The sequence below is a fragment of the Acinonyx jubatus genome, chromosome A2 (genome assembly GCF_027475565.1).
Source record: "Acinonyx jubatus isolate Ajub_Pintada_27869175 chromosome A2, VMU_Ajub_asm_v1.0, whole genome shotgun sequence".
In the NCBI taxonomy this organism is placed as follows: domain Eukaryota; kingdom Metazoa; phylum Chordata; class Mammalia; order Carnivora; family Felidae; genus Acinonyx; species Acinonyx jubatus.
Genome location: NC_069383.1, coordinates 19,808,936 through 19,829,176, shown reverse-complemented (window position 1 = coordinate 19,829,176; position 20,241 = coordinate 19,808,936). Strand labels below are relative to the sequence as shown.

Here is a 20,241-nt window from a genome sequence, read left to right as displayed (position 1 = left end):
TGATTGTACAGATGCTGTTGACCGAGTACTTGGATATGAAAAATACTCGTACGGCCTCTGAACCATCAGCTCAACTAAGTTATGCCAGCACTGGCCGAGATTTTGCAGCCTTTTTTGCCAAGAAGAAACCTCAAAGGCCAAAAAATTCTCTTTTTAAGTAAGTATCTCCCTGATGGTAAGATAGCAGGTGTCAAGAAATGTTTGATCCAAGTAGGATGGCTTTCTACTTTATTGGCAGCCGTTGCTTCACCCAGTTAAAGCTGATTTGAAATAATTTATGGGAAGTGAATGTATTTTTTATTTTGTGTACATTTGTTTTCTATAAGGGGAAGTAGATATTTTGGAGTATGGTTATTGGACTGTCTAGGACTTTTAATAAAAATTTTTTGTAATTTGTTTCTGTGGCATTTTATATAAAATGAAGGGCAACAAAACCCTATTTCTGGGGAATTTTATATGAAATGAAATATGTCAGCTTCCGGGGAAAAAACACTAGTACCAAGAAATAACCTTAAAGTTTACAAGAATCTCCTTAGCTAAGTAGCATTGGATTCTGTTTGATTTTTAAATAAAGGAACACTCCGGAAATTCTTTTTTTCTAATTACTATGTTAGTTAATACCACCAGGCCACGTACCTATGTCATTTGGTAACAGCTCATAGTTAATATTATTATATTAATAGTAACAGCAGTAACAGCTACCACTGAGTGCTTACTATGTACCAGGTACTGTGGGAGATGAATTTCTCAAAATACTCTCAAACATAATTTACATGTGATTATATCAAATTTTGGCAGTAGGAGTAGTGGCTGGCACTGAGTCCTCACCAAGTACCAGCTAAAGCATTAAGCCATTTTCATGGATTATCTCATTTACTCGTCGCAGCCTTACAGGTCTGGGTTTTATTTTTAATCCTTTTTTACACATAAAAGCTTGAGGCAAGCGAGGTTAAGTAATTTAAGTAGATTCACTGGCAATAACTGGCAATTGGTCAAAGCAGGATTTAAATCTTAGCAGATCTGTGCATTCTTCTGACGAGTTGGGAGATAACTAGTTAAGTTGTACCTGTAAATCTAAGCCTATAATGTGACTCCAGAAGTATTTTGAATTCATTCTTTTTGAACAGTTGAAGCTCCAGTATCTTTTATTGATTCACTTTTGAGATTTGTTTATATCATAGATTCATAGAGTTCTTTTTTTTTTTTTTTCATAGAGTTCTTAATCATTATGGAAAGTTTCAACAGTTCATTTATCTTGTGGTCCAGAGGAGAGGAGATTGAGTGTGCTTGCGTTGGGATAAAATACATTCTGTTCATTGAATGCGTTCTTTTCTTGTGTTTTACAGTTTTGTTAAGAGGACAGATGTACTGTTAGTTAAAATGCCTTAGTCTGCAGGTAATCCAGACCCCAAAAGAATGAGATTAAACCATAGGAAGGTTATTATGTTACACAGTGGGGAGGATTGTAGAGGACTCCGTAATCTAACAGTGCGGAATGGCCAACGACCCCGCCCTTTCCATCTCCCTGCCTTAGGTTCCACTCCAGGATAGAGTGATGCCAAGGAAAGGGTGTGATTCTTCCTGTGACAAAATTTTTTATTAATTAGTAGACTATTTTTTACACCATTTTTCAGTTTACAGAAAAATCAAGCAGATGATACAGAGTGTCCTTATGTCCCCCTTCTTCAGAATTTCTCCTTTTGTTAACATCTTGTGTTCTTACGTATGGTGCATTTGTTACAATTGATGAACTGATAGTGATCCTTCGTTATTATCTGAAGTCCATGGTTTATATTGGAGTCCACTCTTTGTGTTACACATTCAGTGGGTTTTGATAAATGCATAATGTCATATATGCATCAGTACGTTATACAGAATATTTCAGTGCCCTAAACATCCTCTGTTTTCTACTTATTCCTTCCTCTTTTCCCCACCCCCTGAGCTCCTGATAATCACTGTCTCTGTAGTTTATCTTTTCCAGAATGTCTTATAGTTGGAATTATCCGGTATGTAGCCTTTTTAGACTAGCCTCTTTCAGTTAGCAATATGCAGTTAAGGTTCCTCATGTCTTTTTGTGGCTTGATAGCTCATCTCTTTGTATTGCTAAATAATATTCCATTGTGTGCCTGTACCTCGATTTTTTTTTTTTCATTCAGTTTTTGAAAGACATCTTGGTTGCTTCCAATTTCTGGCCATTATGAATAAAGCTGCTGTAAATGTGCAAGCATTTGTGTAGATGTAAGTTCTCTGTTCATTTGGATAAATACATAAGAGAATGATTACTGGACCATAAAGGAAGATTCTATTTAGCTTTGTAAGACACTGCCAGACTGTCTTACAAAGTGGCTATCCCACTTCAGATCTTTTTTTTGTTAATAATTATTATCCATTTATTAATCTTTTCTGCCAGTGACAAAGTCTCTCTGCAACTTTTCCTCAGGTCTTACGCCCATTCCTAAAGCAGTCACTGGCAAAGGGGAGCACGCCACGGTGATGGTCTTCATCCAGTCAGGGGTTCTCTCTGGTGATAGGTCTTGGGCTGTAAAGGAACCGCTTTTCCTGAGCACACAGCTACTTGCAGAGGGAGCAAAGGCAACTAAGACGGCCTGAGATGCTGCCTTAACGCTTAGGCCTTTCCTCTGCTCACTTGTTTGCTCGCTCCTGTGTGCGCTCTCTGTCTCTGTGTCTGTGTCTGTCTCTTCTTCTTCCTCTCCTCTTTGTCTCTTCCTCTTCCCTTTCCGTCTTCCTAGCTCCACTTCCTGTGGTAAATCTAGGTGTATTGCAGAAGCAGGTTTCAGGGTGTTTAGATTTCATTCTGTCAACCCTCATCCTTAACTTTGAATCTCAGGCCACACGTACATTTTTATACGTTGAGCCAATCCTGAAATTGAGGTACTGGAAAACATAGAATATTGGAAATGAATAAATGGACTTAAGTAATTGTTAAACATTTATTGTTATTGCATAGCAGTAAAAACTCATCGCCCACACGGAATGAGGCTGTTACTACAGACTTGCCTGTTACTACAGACTTGCCTGTTAACTCTACCATTAATGAGCTGTGCGCGGCAGACCAGGTCTCCCGTCTCAGTGGGCCTCTGTGCCTTTGGCTATACAGTAAGAGGTGAGGCTGTATCTTCTCTAGTGCCTCTTTTACTGTAAAATCATACCAATCTGTGAGTGGTGGCAAACATAAAGAGGGCTCCTCAGTAGCAAAAATACATCAGGTCATAAAGGATTAAGGTTTGGGCGAGCTGTAATCTGGTTTTATTGCATCCAGGAAGGACTTTATTACTCTCTTTAATTGCCCTTAGCCAAGGTTAATTAAGTGTGTTTAAGTTCTCTCTCATTGTATAATCTGTGCCTCTCTGTTCTTTGCTCAAGAGTTTATTTTTCTTTCCCCCCCTCGCCATTTCTGATCAATAGCCGTCAGCGTGCTTTTCGGAGGTCGGCGGCTTCTTTCCTGCACTTGACTGGCAGGTGGCACTTGTGAAGTACCACACACTTTGCATTCCTTCTGGCTGTTAGGGCCCTCTCAGTTCTTGGCAGGGTGCAGAGAGAGGATCAAGAAGGCCAAGTGTTTCCCTCCAACTGACATTCATCTTCCTTGTCAAAGAATGGATAAAGAAGGCATAATTAAGAAAGTGATGGCGTTCCTTTTTTGTTGCCAGAAACCTATGCCATTATCGCTGCTGCTCTTTCGTGATGTTGCTGTTTACCACTTAGAGGCAGTCATTCTTGGAAGGATTTCCCCTGTCAGCCTGCTCCCCTGACTTTGAAAATCTCAGGTTTGAAATGCAATTTCTTAACACGTCAGGGGATTTACTGTTGATTTAATCTTGAATTTACCTGTTTCTTTTTCCCCTTACCTGCAAGTTTCTCTTAAGACTGGGATTTTTTTCTTTTGTTTTCTTCATCCTTGAATTATTATTTTAGCCTTTAGAAACCTGTTCTGTGTCCTGTGCCTATCCTCCATGTTTCTGGCCTCTGAAACGAACGATTCCTGGGGTGATGTGAACACACACTTTGTCCCCTGATTTTTGTTTTGTTTTGTTTTAATTTTTATTCATTTTTGAGAGACAGAGAGAGACCGAGCATGAGCAGGGAACGGGCAGAGAGAGAGGGAGACACAGAATCCGAAGTAGGCTCCAGGCTCTGAGCCGTCAGCACAAAGCCCAACATGGGCTCGAACTCACAAGCCATGAGATCATGACCTGAGCCGAAGTTGGACGCTTAACCAATTGAGCCATCCAGGCGCCCTTGATAGTTTTGAGAATATTTTATGTTGTAGATGGCAGATCAGAAACCATTTAGAAACGGTATTGCTTTTGAGGACTTTTAGGGAGAAACCACAGATGCCTTGCTTCCTTGGTGTAGTTATCCAGCGGCATTGCTAGTGTGCCTTCTGTACTCGTTCTCTAACCAGGGGAGTGTAGAAAAGCAAGATACATTTCTGTGGCGGGGGCGGTCACTCACAGGTTTTGAACCACATAGCAGCAAAATGAGAATGACCTTACAGGATACCCTTATTCGCGTGTGTAGGGACCCTGGCAAAGGGTCTGGAGGCAGAAGAAAGTTGCAACAGATGAAGAGTTGTACCCGTTGAAATGAAGAATGAGCGAATGGCCCAACTGCTGTTGTGGAGGGGCGTTGGCCAGGAGTGTTGTTCATGAATCCAGGTCTGTGGCGGCCGGCTTTGGCCCTGTCATGGGTTGGCCAGTATGTTTGGGTCAAGGAACGCTAGGGAGTGCCACACAGACTGGAGTAGGACACTTGGGGTACAAAGGTGGCCACCGCTTGTTCGGTTACTGCCTCTCTGTTTACCCTGCGCTTCATTCCAGGTTCGAATCCTCCTCCCATGCCATCAGTATGAGTGCCTATTTGCGAGAGCAGAGACGGGAGCTCTACAGTCGCAGTGGAGAACTTCAAGGTAAGTGATTGAACTTCTCTGGAAAAGTTAGTTTCTGGAGGAAGATCTGAAGTGTGTGGCACATGTGAATTTGCCGTTCGCATTCACCAGTTTCTTTCAAGATAGCAGAGATTTAAAGACGTGATAATCTGTTTCCTCTATCACTTCCCAGCATCTGCCGCCGAGCAGCTAAAACGATTGCTATGGCCACAGGATTTATAGACCTGCTACCATTCAAGTGAGAACTCAAAGCAGAAAGACAGGAGGTCAGTCTCTTTGTGCTTAAACATGGCAGCCATGAGTCCAGTCACAGTCCACGGGAAGGCCAGTCTGTGGCCGTCAGTGTTACACTTACTGTTTTCTATACCTTCTGGAATGTGGCAGGAGTGCCTGGGATTTGGAAAAGGGCGGATGCAGCCTCTGCCATTATTTAAAAGGAAGAAAGATGCCTCTAAATAGGATGTTGTAATCAAGCTAGCTCTGATGTACAGGATATTTGATATCCATGCGTGGTTACTAAAGAGTTGTAATCTGTAGGAGAAAATACTTGAGAAAATAAATCGTAAGTAGATTTAATTAAATCAAAAATCCAGTAACGTTTCCTTCTGTGACAAGAAAGATGCTAATCATGGTAAATGGAATCAGTCAAGAAAGATTTGTGCAGTCCTGCTAAGTGCAAGCCATCCCAGGCATCAGAGGGGATGGAGGGGGAGGAGACGGAGGTCGAATAGAAGGAAAGAGAAGATAAAGCCTTAAGATCCAGCTATCAGTGTTCATGGACATCACTAACAATATCAGGAAGTCAGTGCTTACAGCCAAGTAATGTTATGCATAAAAACTAGTAGAGGAGTTGAGAGGACGGGGCGATTATTTAAAATTATTTTAAAACCGTGGGCTTCCTGCTTGAAGGGTGCGTAAGAACACTTCCACTTTTGGGGAGGCAGTAGAGGCATTTGAAATATTTTGCAGCGAGTAGCCTACACAATTAAATATTTAGTTTTTAAGATTCATCATGGTTCTATGTCAAAACATTATAAATTAACCAGCTAGCCTCTCTGGATTTAAGGACCACCGCCTAGTCATTTCTACCCACACCTTCATTATTGATCTAAACACTTGTAAATTTTTCTGAAGATGCGGCTGTGCTCTCCCATAGCTCTGCCACAGTAATAATTCCATAGCTCACGTATATATCAGAACGAAAAGCCTAGAAATAGTTTGAGGATACAAGGAAAAGGAAATTAGCTTACCGGCATTTTATTTAATAATAGTGTTGCCATGTGGCGGGGGGGTGGGGGGGGGTGGGGGAGGGGGAGGGGCGTGGGAAACGTGAAGTGTGCATCTTGGAGTCTTAAGGTACATGGGTACAGAGGGCAGTTAGGATTGAAAAAAGTCAAGGAGTGAAGAAATACAATTTTACTTCCTGTCCTTAGCATAGTGCCTAGTATGGTAAATATTCACTAAATACTCACTGACTCAGCGACAGAACAAATGAGGACAGTCGATGTCAAACGTAGGAGAGGGAGCTTACCATGGAGAGAGAGGAGGGGAGGCCACTGAGAGCCGGTATCAGCTTCACGGTTCTATTAGTTTTTAAGTTTGAGGAGAAGCAGAGGCTATGTGTAGATTCATTTTTGTTCTGTGCCCTTGTAACTAGCTTCAATAAAAGTGTGGCCACTGAGCTGTCTGGCCTAGGATGATACTGCCGTGTATGATTGGAAAACATTTTGAAATCCAGGTGAGTTATGGAGGAAGTTTATTCTGTGAGGGTGGTTAATTGAAGAGTCACTATAATCTAATTAGGAACTTTTCTCATTTTTCAGCAAGTTAATAGAAATACGGAGCTGTATTCTGTAGTCTGTTTTCCTCACCAGGGTTCAGCAAAGTGGGAGGATTTATCTTTGGTTCCAGGGAAGCAAGTAGTTAGTAAACATATCATGCTCATAATAATCATTAAATAATTTCACTGAGCTGACAGATCACTGCCTGGTGAGAGAATAGCTCAGCTGAGGAGTTTTTGTAAAAGTTTGATGGTGTTTCATTGAGGAGCAAAAGCATCTCTGATGAATGCTTTTAACATTTCAACTGGAAAAGGGGAAAATCACACCTATTTTCCATTAGAAAATGACCATCCTTTTTCAGTTACTCTATTAATCTGGCTTGTACGAGGGCCACAGTGAGATCTGCATTTCAGTTTATCCTTGAAAAGGCATAATTGAATAGGTCAGTCAAATCATAAAAGACTGGCAGAAGATTTGTGTCTCTCCTCTTACTACCACGTAGCTGCAGGCTTCGCTTCCTAGTGCTTTGGTTCACAGGGTCAACCTTTCCTTCTGCGGCAAAGAAAATCCATCAGAAAGACCATCAAAGTAACATTAAAAAGCTCAAATTTTATGAAAGTAAAGTTCCTGCCAACATTTTCAAGTTATCATGCAATTAAAAATGTTACCCACCCTGACGACACACAAGGGGAAAAAAGAATGCAAAAATGAGATTTCTTTGGTATCATCAACCCATCTCAGTTGGCTCTGTTATGGTACAGCTGGTTCATTATATAGTCCACTCTTGGCAATTGGGCCGAGGAGGTGGGGGTGCTGTTTCAAAGTGTGCACAATAACAAGTGGAAATCTAACTTGTGTGTCTCCATTAATCAGAGACTTCCCGTTGTTTTGAGCCTCTTGACTGCTTCATTTTACCGCTTAGACAACCGTGTCATAGGTTACATGAACATTTAGGTGAATATAGCTTCTCGGGTTTAATGTGGATTCTTTGGGAAACAAGGTAACTGATGAATATAGTATCTCATGAGGGTTAAAAGAAAATCAGAATACTGCTGCTCATGATCAAAATAAGCTCTTAGGTTAATCAGCCCCACTGTGCCTCGGTTTTTTCATTTGAAAAATAGAGCTGTTATCAATTCTGACTACTTTAGGAGGGACATAGGGACTGTAAAATTAGATACTAAAACTCTGGTAAAATTAGAAGAGCTATAATTGATTTACATTAAAATGGTACTTTAAAATATTAAACACGGTGGAATTGGGAGAGTTGCATCCATTTCTCTATCTCTTGTTTTCTCTGCCTCACCAGTCTTACTTTTCCCGAGTTGGTTCTTCTCAAGGTCACCGGTGACCTCCATCTTGGCAGATTGAGCGTTTGCTGCTCTGTGTTCGTCTCACTTGATCTTTTGGCCAGCCACGTTCCTTTTCCCCTCCTTATGTTTGAGTGTCTCAAGGCTTGGTCCTGGGAACCTTTGCTGTGTTCACTCTGTAGACTCCACCCAGGTATCTCAGCCCCAATTGAGTTTTGCTTAGTGCCTTGGTTCGGGTGACTTCCAGATCTACATCTCCTGCCCAAATCCCGTTATTGTTTCCTGACCTCTCCCACCACCATCCTATCATTCTTTATCACATGTTTTTTATCTTCTGCAAAAGACTTAATTTCTGTGTGTGTGTGTGTGTGTGTGTGTGTGTGTGTGTGTGTGTGTTTCCCGCTTGGTAATTTGCTACCCTTCTCTCCGAATACCCACAGTGCAAGTCTTACTCATTAGTGCGTTCCAGTGCCTGGGACAATGCTTGGCTTGAATTAAGCACTTAAAAAGTATAATGGAGGAGGCCTCTATCCCCAGTATCTCCTTATTTGTAGCTATAGGCCTACTTATTTGAGAAGGCCTAGTGGGAGGCTTAATACAGAGTAAGAAGCCTGTGATTTGTTCTCTTTGCTCGCTTTTCAGATAATAAAATCACGAATGAGTAGAGTACATTAATTGTCATTGATCCAAGTAGAAATGTATACTCAGTTTTGATTACAGTTCTTTCCTGTCTTGGGGCTACTTAGTACTTCTGTTTGTACTCAATAATATTACCTTTAGAGTGCTATTTTTATTCCCATTAGTCTAATGAGTGGCATTTCTATAGCCCTGACATTAAAATATTCTGTAAAGCTCCCACCACTTGAGAATCGACTTCTCTAAGAGGATTTGCTTTACATGGTAAACATGGAAGTACTGGCATCAGGGAAAACTGGGCTCTTAGCCTGACCTGACCTGAATTTTCTTAGTCTCTCCCTCTAATGGGTTGTTGGTATCTGGGGCTGTGAATACTTAATGATATCGTATGTAATTAATCTGTTTGGAGGTACCTTGCCTTAAGGTACAGTGATATTTGGAATATATTAGGCATGAGTTCATCATCCTTTTTTACCAAAGGATTTATAATACAAGTCTCTCAGATAGCGAACTGTTCTATGATGGAGCATTTAAAGCAAGATTTCATTTACACACACATTTTCAGGGCCATTTTGGCTGAAGTGAGGTACAGCACCTTTACACTCATACCACACATTTGTTCCACAGCCTTAAATATAAGAAGCACTTATAAAGCTTTATATCCTGAAATAAGATTGGAAGATTCTTTGTAGTCTTAAATTTTGCGTAATGACTTTGTTAATAACTATGTAGCAATGTGCTGGGCACATGAAAAAATACATTTTTCTTCCTAAAATTGCATATAATTATTTCAAAATAACCTTAATCTTTCATAGTTATCTCTTCTGGTTTAGATTCTAAAATAGGGTATAAAAATTGATTCCCCTTCCTTTTATATATGTACACTCTTGCTTTTTTAAGAGACTGAACTTACTCATATGTGAGGGTAACCTTATAATGAAATTATAATAGAATTTTCAGAAATGCTAATTTCTTTATGTGTTCCTAAGAAGTGGTAAGTTATAAGTATATGTTCCTCAGGTCGTGAACAGATAAGAAATAAAAGTATTCTTATGCTGAGATTTGTTGCTGAGATTTGTTACTGAGTGAGTCGCCTCTTAGCCTTAATGTGTGCAACGTAGACATTTATTTAAAAACGTTCTTTGTTTCTGGGTTTCATTTATAATGCGGGTTTATTTTCCGAAGAATTCTAGTTCCTATAACATCCTTTCTACCCATGGGACAGAGTATTGGTACCTGCACTGTGTGGAGGAGCCTGGTGGTCATGGGACAATGGATCCTGAGAGTACAGAGCAACTGTCACAAAGCCTTCGTAAAGCCTGTGAACCTCACTCTTGGGAAGTGATCATTGGTCATCATGCAGAACTGGTTGATGACCTGTAACCTTTGTTCTACCCATTTATTCATTCATCCATACAGATAGGGGAAAAGAGTGAATACTGTTAAGTGACATATGTATTAGAGATTGGAAAGTGATACATATGCATTTCTCTTTATATTATACTTGAGTTAAAAGTGTTTTTTTCCGTCAGAAAACCTGCCCAAAATATGAAAAAAGTTAACAAATTTCTAATATGTAACAGAAAAACTTTAAAGTTAGCTTCTGTCATATTTTTTATCATTTGTTCACATTAACTTTTCAATGTAAAATAACAGCTTTGCTCCTTTTCTTAGAGTTGCTTTAGGGCTGCAAGAAATTATATTTTTTCCAACCTCAGTAGTTTATATGATGCACCTAATTCTGACTTCAGCTGTTTTCGCCAATGGAGAAGACCAGAAACGTTTATGACCCATCATGGGGAAAGTAATTCTTAGACTGGTGAGGGCACCGAAGAACATGTGGATCATTGTCCCAACAAGACATGGTTCCTAAGGCCTTTTTACGTTTTCAGAATGAAGGTTGAGTCCTTTCAGGACTACGCCTAGAGATGGCCTTACCTGAAGTGAGCTGTTACCAAAATCCAGAAGAAATTGACATGCATATATATATGTAATATGACGTCTAGAAAATAAAGCAGTAGATTTTAATGGTAGAAAGTGATTTGGAACTCATAATCTAGTTTTCGAACTCATTTTCTTAGTCTTAGAACCTGTTTTCTGTAGGTCTTATTTCAGAGTTGAGTATAGAAAGCAGATGGAAGTGGAGGTGGTTTGACTAAGTGGGGTCCAGGGCTCAGAGCCCTGCCTGCCTAGACCCCCAACATCTGTCCCTTTTCCCTTCCTCTGTACAGCACCCAAGGTACCATTACAAAATTAAAGACTCCCAGAAGCAGAGCGCTATGCAAAGGAAAATTGATAAGGGAGACAGATGCCATTATAGATCTGTAGGGATAGGGCAGATGAGTCAATGATGAGTGGTCAGACAATTATCCATAAGCAAACAAAACAAAACAAAACAAAACAAAAAAGACAAAAAAGATGTTGAGTTTGAAACTCCTATCATTTAGGAAAATAAATCCTTGGTGCATTGAGAATTGAAAGGCAAAATCTGTTGACACTTGAGTTTATAGTGGCATTGTTTGAATAACAAAACCTGGAAACCATTCAGATACCATAGACAGGAGAATGGATTCATAAATAGTGGCGTAGCCACACAGTAGAATACCATGTAGCAATGAAAATGAATGAACCAGACTGTATATTAACATGGTTGAATCTCAGAAGCAATCACAAATGTTATGTATAGTCAAATTCCATCTGTATAAAGGTCAAAAGCAGGCAGAACCGAATAATATCTTCAGGTGTATGTCCTTATGTGGTGAAAATGTGAAGAAGGAAAAGGAGGGAGCATAAACATAAAGCTCAGGGAAGAGATCACCTCTGAAAAGGATAGAGGAAGGAATAATCAGAGAGGAGCACCTAGGACTTCAAGGATAATGGTGCTGGTTCTGTTTCTTCAGCTTCGTGATGGAAATGCTGTTGTGTTTTTACAACGGTACTAAATGTCCGATACATTCAGCTATTATACATTGCATAAAAAGTATAAATACAACAATTTTTAAAAGGCTTCTGAAACCTCCAGAGACACAACCATATATGTAGTGTAATGTTCCCATTTAGAAGTCTGCAGGAAATTTGGAGTGTTCTGTGAGAGCTGGATTGGTTCTTTGGCCTGCACCTTTCCACTGAAATGCCAGGTCCGTGCCACCGCTGTGAATTCCTACTGGGCTGGAGCTGTCCCTTGAGTCGTTCACGAGAAGATGACTCAGGAGCAGGAGCGCTCCCTGCTGACCTCCTTCCCCCTCCTCTCCCTCATCCTCATCGGCCAAGTCAGAACCTAGTGTTAAGTGACGTCAGCAGCTATTCTTTCATTTCCTGTGTTTTCTAGGACTTGCTGGTTATTTGTTGAATATGTACAGATTCATTACATTTATTTGTCCTGGACGCTTCACTAGGCCTTTAGAATACAGTAATGAACAGAACCCAGTTCTGTCTTTGGAGGGCAAAGGAGCAGAAAGGGGCCGTGACTGTGTTCCAGAAACGGGCAGTTGCCCCCCCAGCATGTGTTCTCTTTCCTCCATAGGAATAGAGCCCCTGGTTTTTAGCCATGCACGTGGCCCCCCAAAATAAAACATTTCTAAGCTTTCCTTGCAGCCAGCCATGAACATGTAATTCAATTCTAACCAGTAGAATGTGCGTGGAAGTGAGATAACTTCAGGCCTTACATTTAAAGAGAAGGAACAGGCTGCCCCCTTTCTGCCCGGCGCGGTGTGTGTGAACGTGTCCTCACACAGAGCCCTAATGACACGTGGTGGTGAGCCATGTTGGACTGTGTGGGCGAGGCGCCCCTGTCGGTGGTAGAACAATGAGATCGGAGCAGCTTGAGTTGGCTGCTGGGGTCTGTGTCACACCGCTGATGGCCAGAGCCACTGTAGCCTCCCGGACTTCTCCACGAGAGAGGAATAAACTGTCTTGTTTCAGTCACTGGTATTTTGGTTCTCTGCTACTTGTAGCCCTGCTTATATTCAGTTTAATTCAGCAGTGCAAACAAGTGATCAGAGCACTGTGAAACGCATTATGATGGAATTGTGTAGATCTGTAACAGATGTGCGTACAGGGCTGGGAAGGCAGGGAGGCTCTTGGGAGCACTGAAGTTTCAACCTTCTTATAGAAGAAGGTGGAAAGCTTTTCAAGTAAAGAAGGTGGGCGTTTCAGGCAGTGGTCATGGCAGGTAGAAACGTCTACAAGTGTGAGAGTAGATAGGAGGCTTTCCTTGTTTCATAACATGAGTTAGATGGATATAACTTTTTCTATTAAGGAAATCAGTTTATGTATACAGACCTTTACTGATTATAATTTGTTACTTTCAGGAACCAGAGATAATAGATGGGACACTAAAGCTGTTGTTCATAATAACAATTGGGCCATTGTTCATAGTAACAATTAAGACATTAAGAATCGATAGAACCAATGGCGTACTGGTGATGATAATGAAATAGAAGTCGTGCTACACTTGAGCAAAAGCCAAGCGTAATCACATACTGGATTTTCTGAAGCATATTCAAATGGTATAGCTGTGCCCCCTTATTAAAAATTTTTGTAGGAAAAATCACGGTGTTGAATGCAACTGTGGTAGTGTATCATATCAGACTGTGCACGGTGGATTTAGCCAGAGATACTGGCAGGGGCTGGATCACGAAGGACCCGCCTACCCTAATGCCATAGTACCTCGTTCAGCGTGGACTGCAAATGGCAGCAGACGGCAGAGTTCTGTGTGCTCACATCTGATTTCCAGCTTGTAATTGTGTGGGTGAAAATACGCATCAAGTTACTTTTGGCTTCACCACAATTTTAAACTCAAAAAGCCCATATTACAGTAATATATGATAGTATGTACGAATGCTACATGAATATTGTAACAGTCATAATATAGGATGTTCATTCCTAGAATTGTGATGACATCTACTGAATTGCAGCCAGTTCATTTGCATATTCATGCCCACTTAGCTCAAATAAGTCCCTGTTTGTTTGCACATTAACGTCTGATTTCAGCACCAGTTAACTAATTTACATATCCCTGTTCAGTTGGTTAGTGATGTTCATATGTGCAATATTGGTGCAGCTGTTTGTGCTTTGAGTAGCTTGGGGAGCATGGTGGTTTAATGGAAGGAGTAGCTATTACTCATCTTGCTCTTACTAGGCAAGTCACGTTACCTTTCTGGGCCCTAGATTGCTCATCTGTATAATGAAGTTAGCAGCACTTGCCCTGTCTATTTCTTAGGGTTGTTGTACCAATTGACATAACAAAAGTGACAACATACGGTCAACATTTCTAGGCCACCTGTATTCTAGGCCTGCTCCTGGAACATCTGCGTGTAGGAGAGTTCTAGGTGCCACGGAAGACAAGGCTTGCAAACAGATACAGTTTTTATGAACGTTCTAAGCACTTTCAGGAGCATGGAGGAGGAAACACTGAACATTGCCAAGGGGAGTCGTAATCCGAAAGCGAGACGGTCCAGGGAAGGCACGCACTGCCAGTAGGGAGAAGACGAAAACAACACCCTGTTGTGTGGGAGCTTCGTGGGGTAGTCGGTATTTTGTTGGGGTTGAAGCAGAGAATGTAGGGAAGATTGGGCTTAGAAAAGGGAGGCCCGGTGGGCAGGTCTCAGGGGACCTGGTGTAACAGCAAGAAGGCACGGTTTGTCCTCTGGGTGATAAGGAATCCTCCAAGGGTTTAAAGCAGGAGAGTGACATAATCAGAAATGCATTCTAGACAAGGTATTGTGGGAGCTCTGTGGAGGATGCATTGAGTATAGTGAAGCTGGAGAGGGGGGGCGAGTTGTGTTGTTTTGTCAGGTGAGAGCTTGTAGAAGATCATGGCAGCATTTTAGGAGGCAATAGTGGAGAGGTTGGAGGAGGGGAGTACATCTAAAAGCCAATTCTGAGGTAGAATCAAGTGGACATGATGACTCCTCCTGTGTGGAACTTGAGCAAAGATCAGTGTTTTGGCTGATTTCCAGTTTTCCTCTTTGGCGACTTGGGTAGATAATGATGTTATTTGTTAGGATAGGCAGTACAAGAAAAGGGTAAGGTTTTTTTTGTTTTGTTTTGTTTTGTTTTTAAGTTTATTTACTTTTGAGAGAGAGAGTAGCAGAGAGAGAGAGAGAGAGAGAGATACAGACGGACAGACAGACAGACAGAATCCCAAGCAGGCTCTCTGCTGTCAGCACAGGGCCTGACATGGGGCTTTGAACTCATGAACTGTGAGATCATGACCTGACCGGAAATCAAGAGTCAGATGGTCGACTGACTGAGCCACCCAGGTGCCTGCCCTAAGAAGAAGGTAGTTTTAATGGAGTGTTATATAGGGGTGAAGATAGCTTTTTATAAACATATATTTTCATGTTTCTCTTTTAATTTTGTTTAGATCTGTCTAATCTAACGACATCTAATCTAGCCTAATCTCTTACCAAGTTCCTCACATATAAGGCATTTGGCAGTGTTTGATTACCTGTCACCATTCCCTCTCTGACATCCGGTGTCGGAGTTCAGGTTTTCTTTTCTTCCTTCCCTCCTCCTCCTCCTCCTCCTCCTCCTCTTTTTAAGTTGCAAATACCACTTTCTCCTTTTTGGCTTTGTTTGATCTGTTAATTTGAGTGCTCATTTTAAACCATCTGTAGAATACGATTCTTTATTTTTTTATTCCGAGAAGGACCTGTATTTGTGTTATTAAAATCTAGCTACCATTCATTTTTCTTAACGGCTTGCTCTGGGGTTTTGTGCAAGTCCCTTAACTGGTTTTCTCAGAGAGAGAGAAGTTACATGATTTCTATGACTCTCCATCAAGTCCAAAACTCTGGGTTCTGGATTCTCAGTATTTGGTCACTATTCCTAAAGATTGAAATCTGAAGACTAGTTGGAGGTTCAGAGTGTGGTCTCTGCAGTCAGGCTTCCTACCTGGGTGACTGAGTAAATTGGCTTTTTTGTGTGTCAGTTTCACTTTCTACAAATTGAATGTAATATACTTAAGTATATAATATACTTAATGTCATAGGACCAGAGTGAAATGTGTGAATACGTATAAAGTGTTGAGAACTGTGCCTGGCACGTATGAAGTAATGATGAAGTGTTAACTGTTGTTAATTTATCTGGGGCTCCCCCCCCCACATTCACACATAGGAGACACTTAAATTCACACATAGGAGACCATTACATTTTAAAAAATTAATGAAAATGAGACTCAAGTAAAATAGATTTAAGTAAAATCTTCTAGAATGGTTCTTAGAAACTCTTTTTATTTTTTTTAAATCCCTGCTTTCTTCTTTGACAAAAGTTCTTTGGGAGTGTTGAAAAAATGTGCTTACATCAGTGGTCATCCCAATCATGCAGTGTTAAGTGTCATCCAGTGCGGTGGCCCGGGTGGAATTCACATAACGTCTCTAACCAAGAGGGCAGCACTTAGTGACTCCTTAGTGATCTGCTCTTAACCACTTACATCCACCCCAGAGGTAAAATCTCATGGCAATAATCAAAGTGGCCATTCCTCTTCAAAGTCATTTTGATATTCAGTGCCACTAACTCTGAATTGTACTACATAAGTAATTGAGAATGATTAGCATATGGCTAAAAAAGGAGGTTAAAATGGAAAGGTCATTCCTTCTCTTTATAAATGAACTACCTTACATCTGATCATTTGGCGATGTGTTAGGACACTCTTGTCTTACCTGCCCCTTGCCTTCATTCTGAGGTCACATCCTGGCTACCCATGGGGGAAATAAAAAACAAAAAAAAAGGAGTCATAGGCTCACTTGTAATTTGCCAACAATTCTTAAACTAAAAAATCCTAGAACTAGCAGAGATCTCAAATTAGTACCATAAAGGAAATGATCTTTTGAAAACAACATAAGTTCTTGAAAACAATAAAAGGTGTATGACTGAAACAAGCAGAAAGAAAGAAAGAAAGAAAGAAAGAAAGAAAGAAAGAAAGAAAGAAAGAAAGGTAGGTTACAGCTAATCTGAAAGGGAAGTTTTTGACTTGGCTTGGAAGATGAGCAACGAATTGTTTACCTAGTTCGTGACAGCGTGGCTGTAGGAAGCGGCTGGATAAAAGTGAGGTTGTAGATGGGACAGACCACCAGTCATCTATGATTATCCCTTCTTTCTAGATTCTGTGACTCTTATTGGGAATCGGTCATTCTAACACCTCTTGAAAACCTTATTGAATCATTGAGTGGTTGTCGCTGATCATTTTAAAAAAATTTTTAATGTTTATTTATTTTTGAGAAAGAGAGAGACAGAATGAGTCGGGGAGGGGCAGAGAGAGGAGACACAGAATCTGAAGCAGGCTTCAAGCTCTGAGCTGTCAGCACAGAGCCTGATGAGGGGCCTGAACTCACGGACTGAGAGATCATGACCTGCACCAAAGTCGACGTCTAAGCGATTGAGCCACCCAGGTGCCCCGTCTCTGATCATTTCTAAACTGTTTACTCTGGTTAACTCAATAGATATAGTTTCCTCAGAACACATACAGAATTTGGTTTTATTTCCTGAGAAATTGAAATCCTTTGTCACCTAAATGATAGTAGTGTTCCTTTTATACCTTCACTTCTAGGACATTTTTAGGCAAATATAATGCCCAAGGAGAATAATTACTCAGTTTTAGATGACTTTGCTGAGATTTTAGCCATCATTGTTTGTTTACACTTTAAATTTGTAACTGCCTCAGTTACTTTTACAAGTGATAACATATGTTATGTAAACTTTTGAGCTTTAGTTCCTATGAACTGAATCCTTTCTGTTTCTTCTCCCTTTTTTCTAGCTTATTATTTTATTTTATTATTTCTCTTTATATTGAAGTGGACTATACCTACAAAAAAGTGTGTAAAGTGCTGTTTACCTTAGATATACAGCTGGGTTTTTGCGCGCGCACACACACACACACACACACACACACACAAACTCTCATACCCGTGTAACCAGCCCCCAGAAGGCTTTCTCATGCCACTTCCTCGTCAGTACCACCCCCTCAAGGTGCCACTCTTCTGATTTATAATGTCATCACTTAGTGTTGCCTGTTCTTTAGACCTATAGAAATAGGGTCATACGGCATCTTGTGTACTAGCTTCTTTTGTTCAACATGATGTCCGTGAGATTCACTCATGTTATTGTATGTATCAGTTTGTTGCTCTTGTCGTATATTCCATTGTATGATTGTAGGACAATTTATTCATTCTCCTGTTAGTGGACACTTGTCATTTTACTTTGGGGCTGTGACAAATCTGCTATAAATTACTTTGTACATAAACACTCATTTCTCTTAGGGATGTGCCTGGGAGTAGAATTGCTGGGTCATGAGACAGCTTTACGTTTAGCTTTAGAAGATACTACCAAGCATTTTAAAATCATAGAAATTAATGAGAAATTGCTTGAGAATTTCAGTTGCTTTCCATTCTCACTAAAATGGGATTTTATCAGCCTCTTAAGTTTGTGTCCTTCTGGTGGATGTGTAGTCTACCCTATTGTTTTCATTTTTAAAAAGAATCTCCAGGCTCTCTCTACGCTTTCCGTAGGGGAAGTAACCTTGTTCTTCCTTGGAAGGCCTGACTGTGTATACATTTTTACCCAGAATTCTTGGGTGACCTTTCTTGCTAGAAATCACTTACTAATTTCTTACAACTTTTGAGGTAGAATATAAAGATATTTTCTCTCTTCCCCTATGCCATTGTTTTGGTCAGTGGCTTTCTACTTTGAATTAGACCTTTATTACACATATCTAATTGATATTCCTGCTGGTGGCAGGCAGAACTCTAAAATGACCCCAATGACCTGCAACCTTTATAATTCCTCCTCTTGGGTGGGGGCTGAATCTGTGAATATGACAGACTATCACTCCCATGATTAGGTTACACTATATGGCAACTGTCATAGGATTTTCCAGATGTGATTAAAGTCCCGGACGATAGTCTTTACAGTATTCAAAAGGGAGATTGTCCTTGGTGGGCCTGACCTAACCACGTGAGTCCTTAAAAGAGACAAGAAGCAGTAACAGATGCTTGCCTTGAGGAAGTAATTCTTGCGGGAAGAGTGTACTGTGTGGCAAGTACCTGAGGGTGGTTTCTGGGGCCAAGAGGAACCCCCATCCAACAGTCCAGCTGGACAACAAGGGTCTCAGTTCTACAACCACAAGGAACTGAATTCTGTCAACAACCTGAATGAGCTAGGAAGACGACCTTGAGCCTCAGATAAGGTTGCAGTCCTGGTTGATACCTTGATTTTAGATTTTAATGAGGCCCTGAGCACAGGACCCAGCTAACTCATGCTTGGACTTCTGACCCACAGAAATTGCGAGCTATTTGTTACACATCAATAGAAAGCTAATCTAGCACCCCATCTTGATACCCCTTGATTTCCCCTTTAAGACTCTCAAATATTTCCTCAGACTCATGGGTAGAAGTTGCTAGAATAGTTCTTGCTGTAAGCAAGGAAAAGAACCGTATTTATTCTAGTTGTCAGTCTTATTTCCTATGTTTCCAGTTCTCTGTGATTTTAGTTTGGAAGCTGAGAGGGACTTTGAGAAAGTGTGGAGGTCTAGTTGTTTTTCAGTGTTTCTGTAGACTTTACAGTGGGGAGTAACAATTTAAAAATATTGATAATAATTTATGCACACAGCAATACAAAACCGTCACTGTCATGATAACCTTCTGAGGCAAAGCAGTATAGATTTTCTGAGCTGGCTGTCTCTTGAGCACCCGATCCTGAACATGGCCAAGTCAGACCCACAATCTCCCCTTCTCCCCACTCCCACTGCCCCCCAAACCTGCTCTTCTTTCAGTGCATGTACTTGATTTCATTAAATGTGATTGTTGAGTTAGCAGTTGCTAAACCTGGAGGCCACCCTTGTCTTCCACCCGTGCGGCGTGCAGTTAATCTAATACCAGGTCCTACCGATACTGCCCCCTTACCCAGGTTCTGACTGCTCTCCCCTCTTGGTTGGTTCTGCCTTGAATCCTTCCAAACCATTCGTTACACTGGAACCAGAGTAATTTAAAAGTATTTAGTGGTTTTTTAAAAAATATCTCTTAGTACCAAGTACCATGCCCTTAATATGCCTAATAATGTTCTGCCTGATTTGGGCACCACTTACACCCAGCCTCTTTGTGGCCTCTTTTCTTTTCTTTTTTCTTTTCTCTTCTTCCTCCTCCTCCTCCTCCTCCTCCTCCTTCTCCACTGAGATATTTCTTGTTTATTTATTTATTACAATATAGTTTATTGTCAAATTGGTTTCCATACAACACCCATTGCTCATCCCAACAGGTGCCCTCCTCAATGCCCATCACCCACTTTCCCCTCTCGCCCACCCCCCCACCCCCCGTCAACCTTCAGTTTGTTCTCAGTATCCAAGAGTCTCTTACGGTTTGCCTCCCTCCCTCTCTGTAACTTTTTTTACCCCCTGGCCCTCCCCCATGGTCTTCTGTTAAGTTTCTCAAGATCCACATAGGAGTGAAAACATATGGTATCTGTCTTTCTCTGCCTGACTTATTTCACTTAGCATAATACCCTCCAGTTCCATCCACGTTGGTGCAAATGGCCAGATTTCATTCTTTCTCATTGTGTGGCCGGCCCCTTTTCTGATCACAGCCATGTTGGGCTTCTGAACATGCCATGT

General features: G+C 40.9%; 1 protein-coding gene across 3 annotated transcripts in view; it reads left to right on the top strand.

Moving 5' to 3' along the window:
- EXOC4 (exocyst complex component 4) overlaps positions 1–20,241 on the top strand; it is a 743,049-nt gene that overhangs the window by 196,466 nt on the left and 526,342 nt on the right. For 2 of the 3 annotated variants that reach the window (XM_015073047.3, XM_053218064.1), the window contains exons 8-9: positions 12–157; positions 4,842–4,930. In XM_015073047.3, coding sequence (XP_014928533.2) covers positions 12–157; positions 4,842–4,930 — 235 coding nt within the window. Of the gene's footprint in view, positions 1–11; positions 158–4,841; positions 4,931–5,081; positions 6,182–20,241 lie in introns of those variants that run through there. The other variant, XM_053218063.1, reaches the window with a different exon arrangement.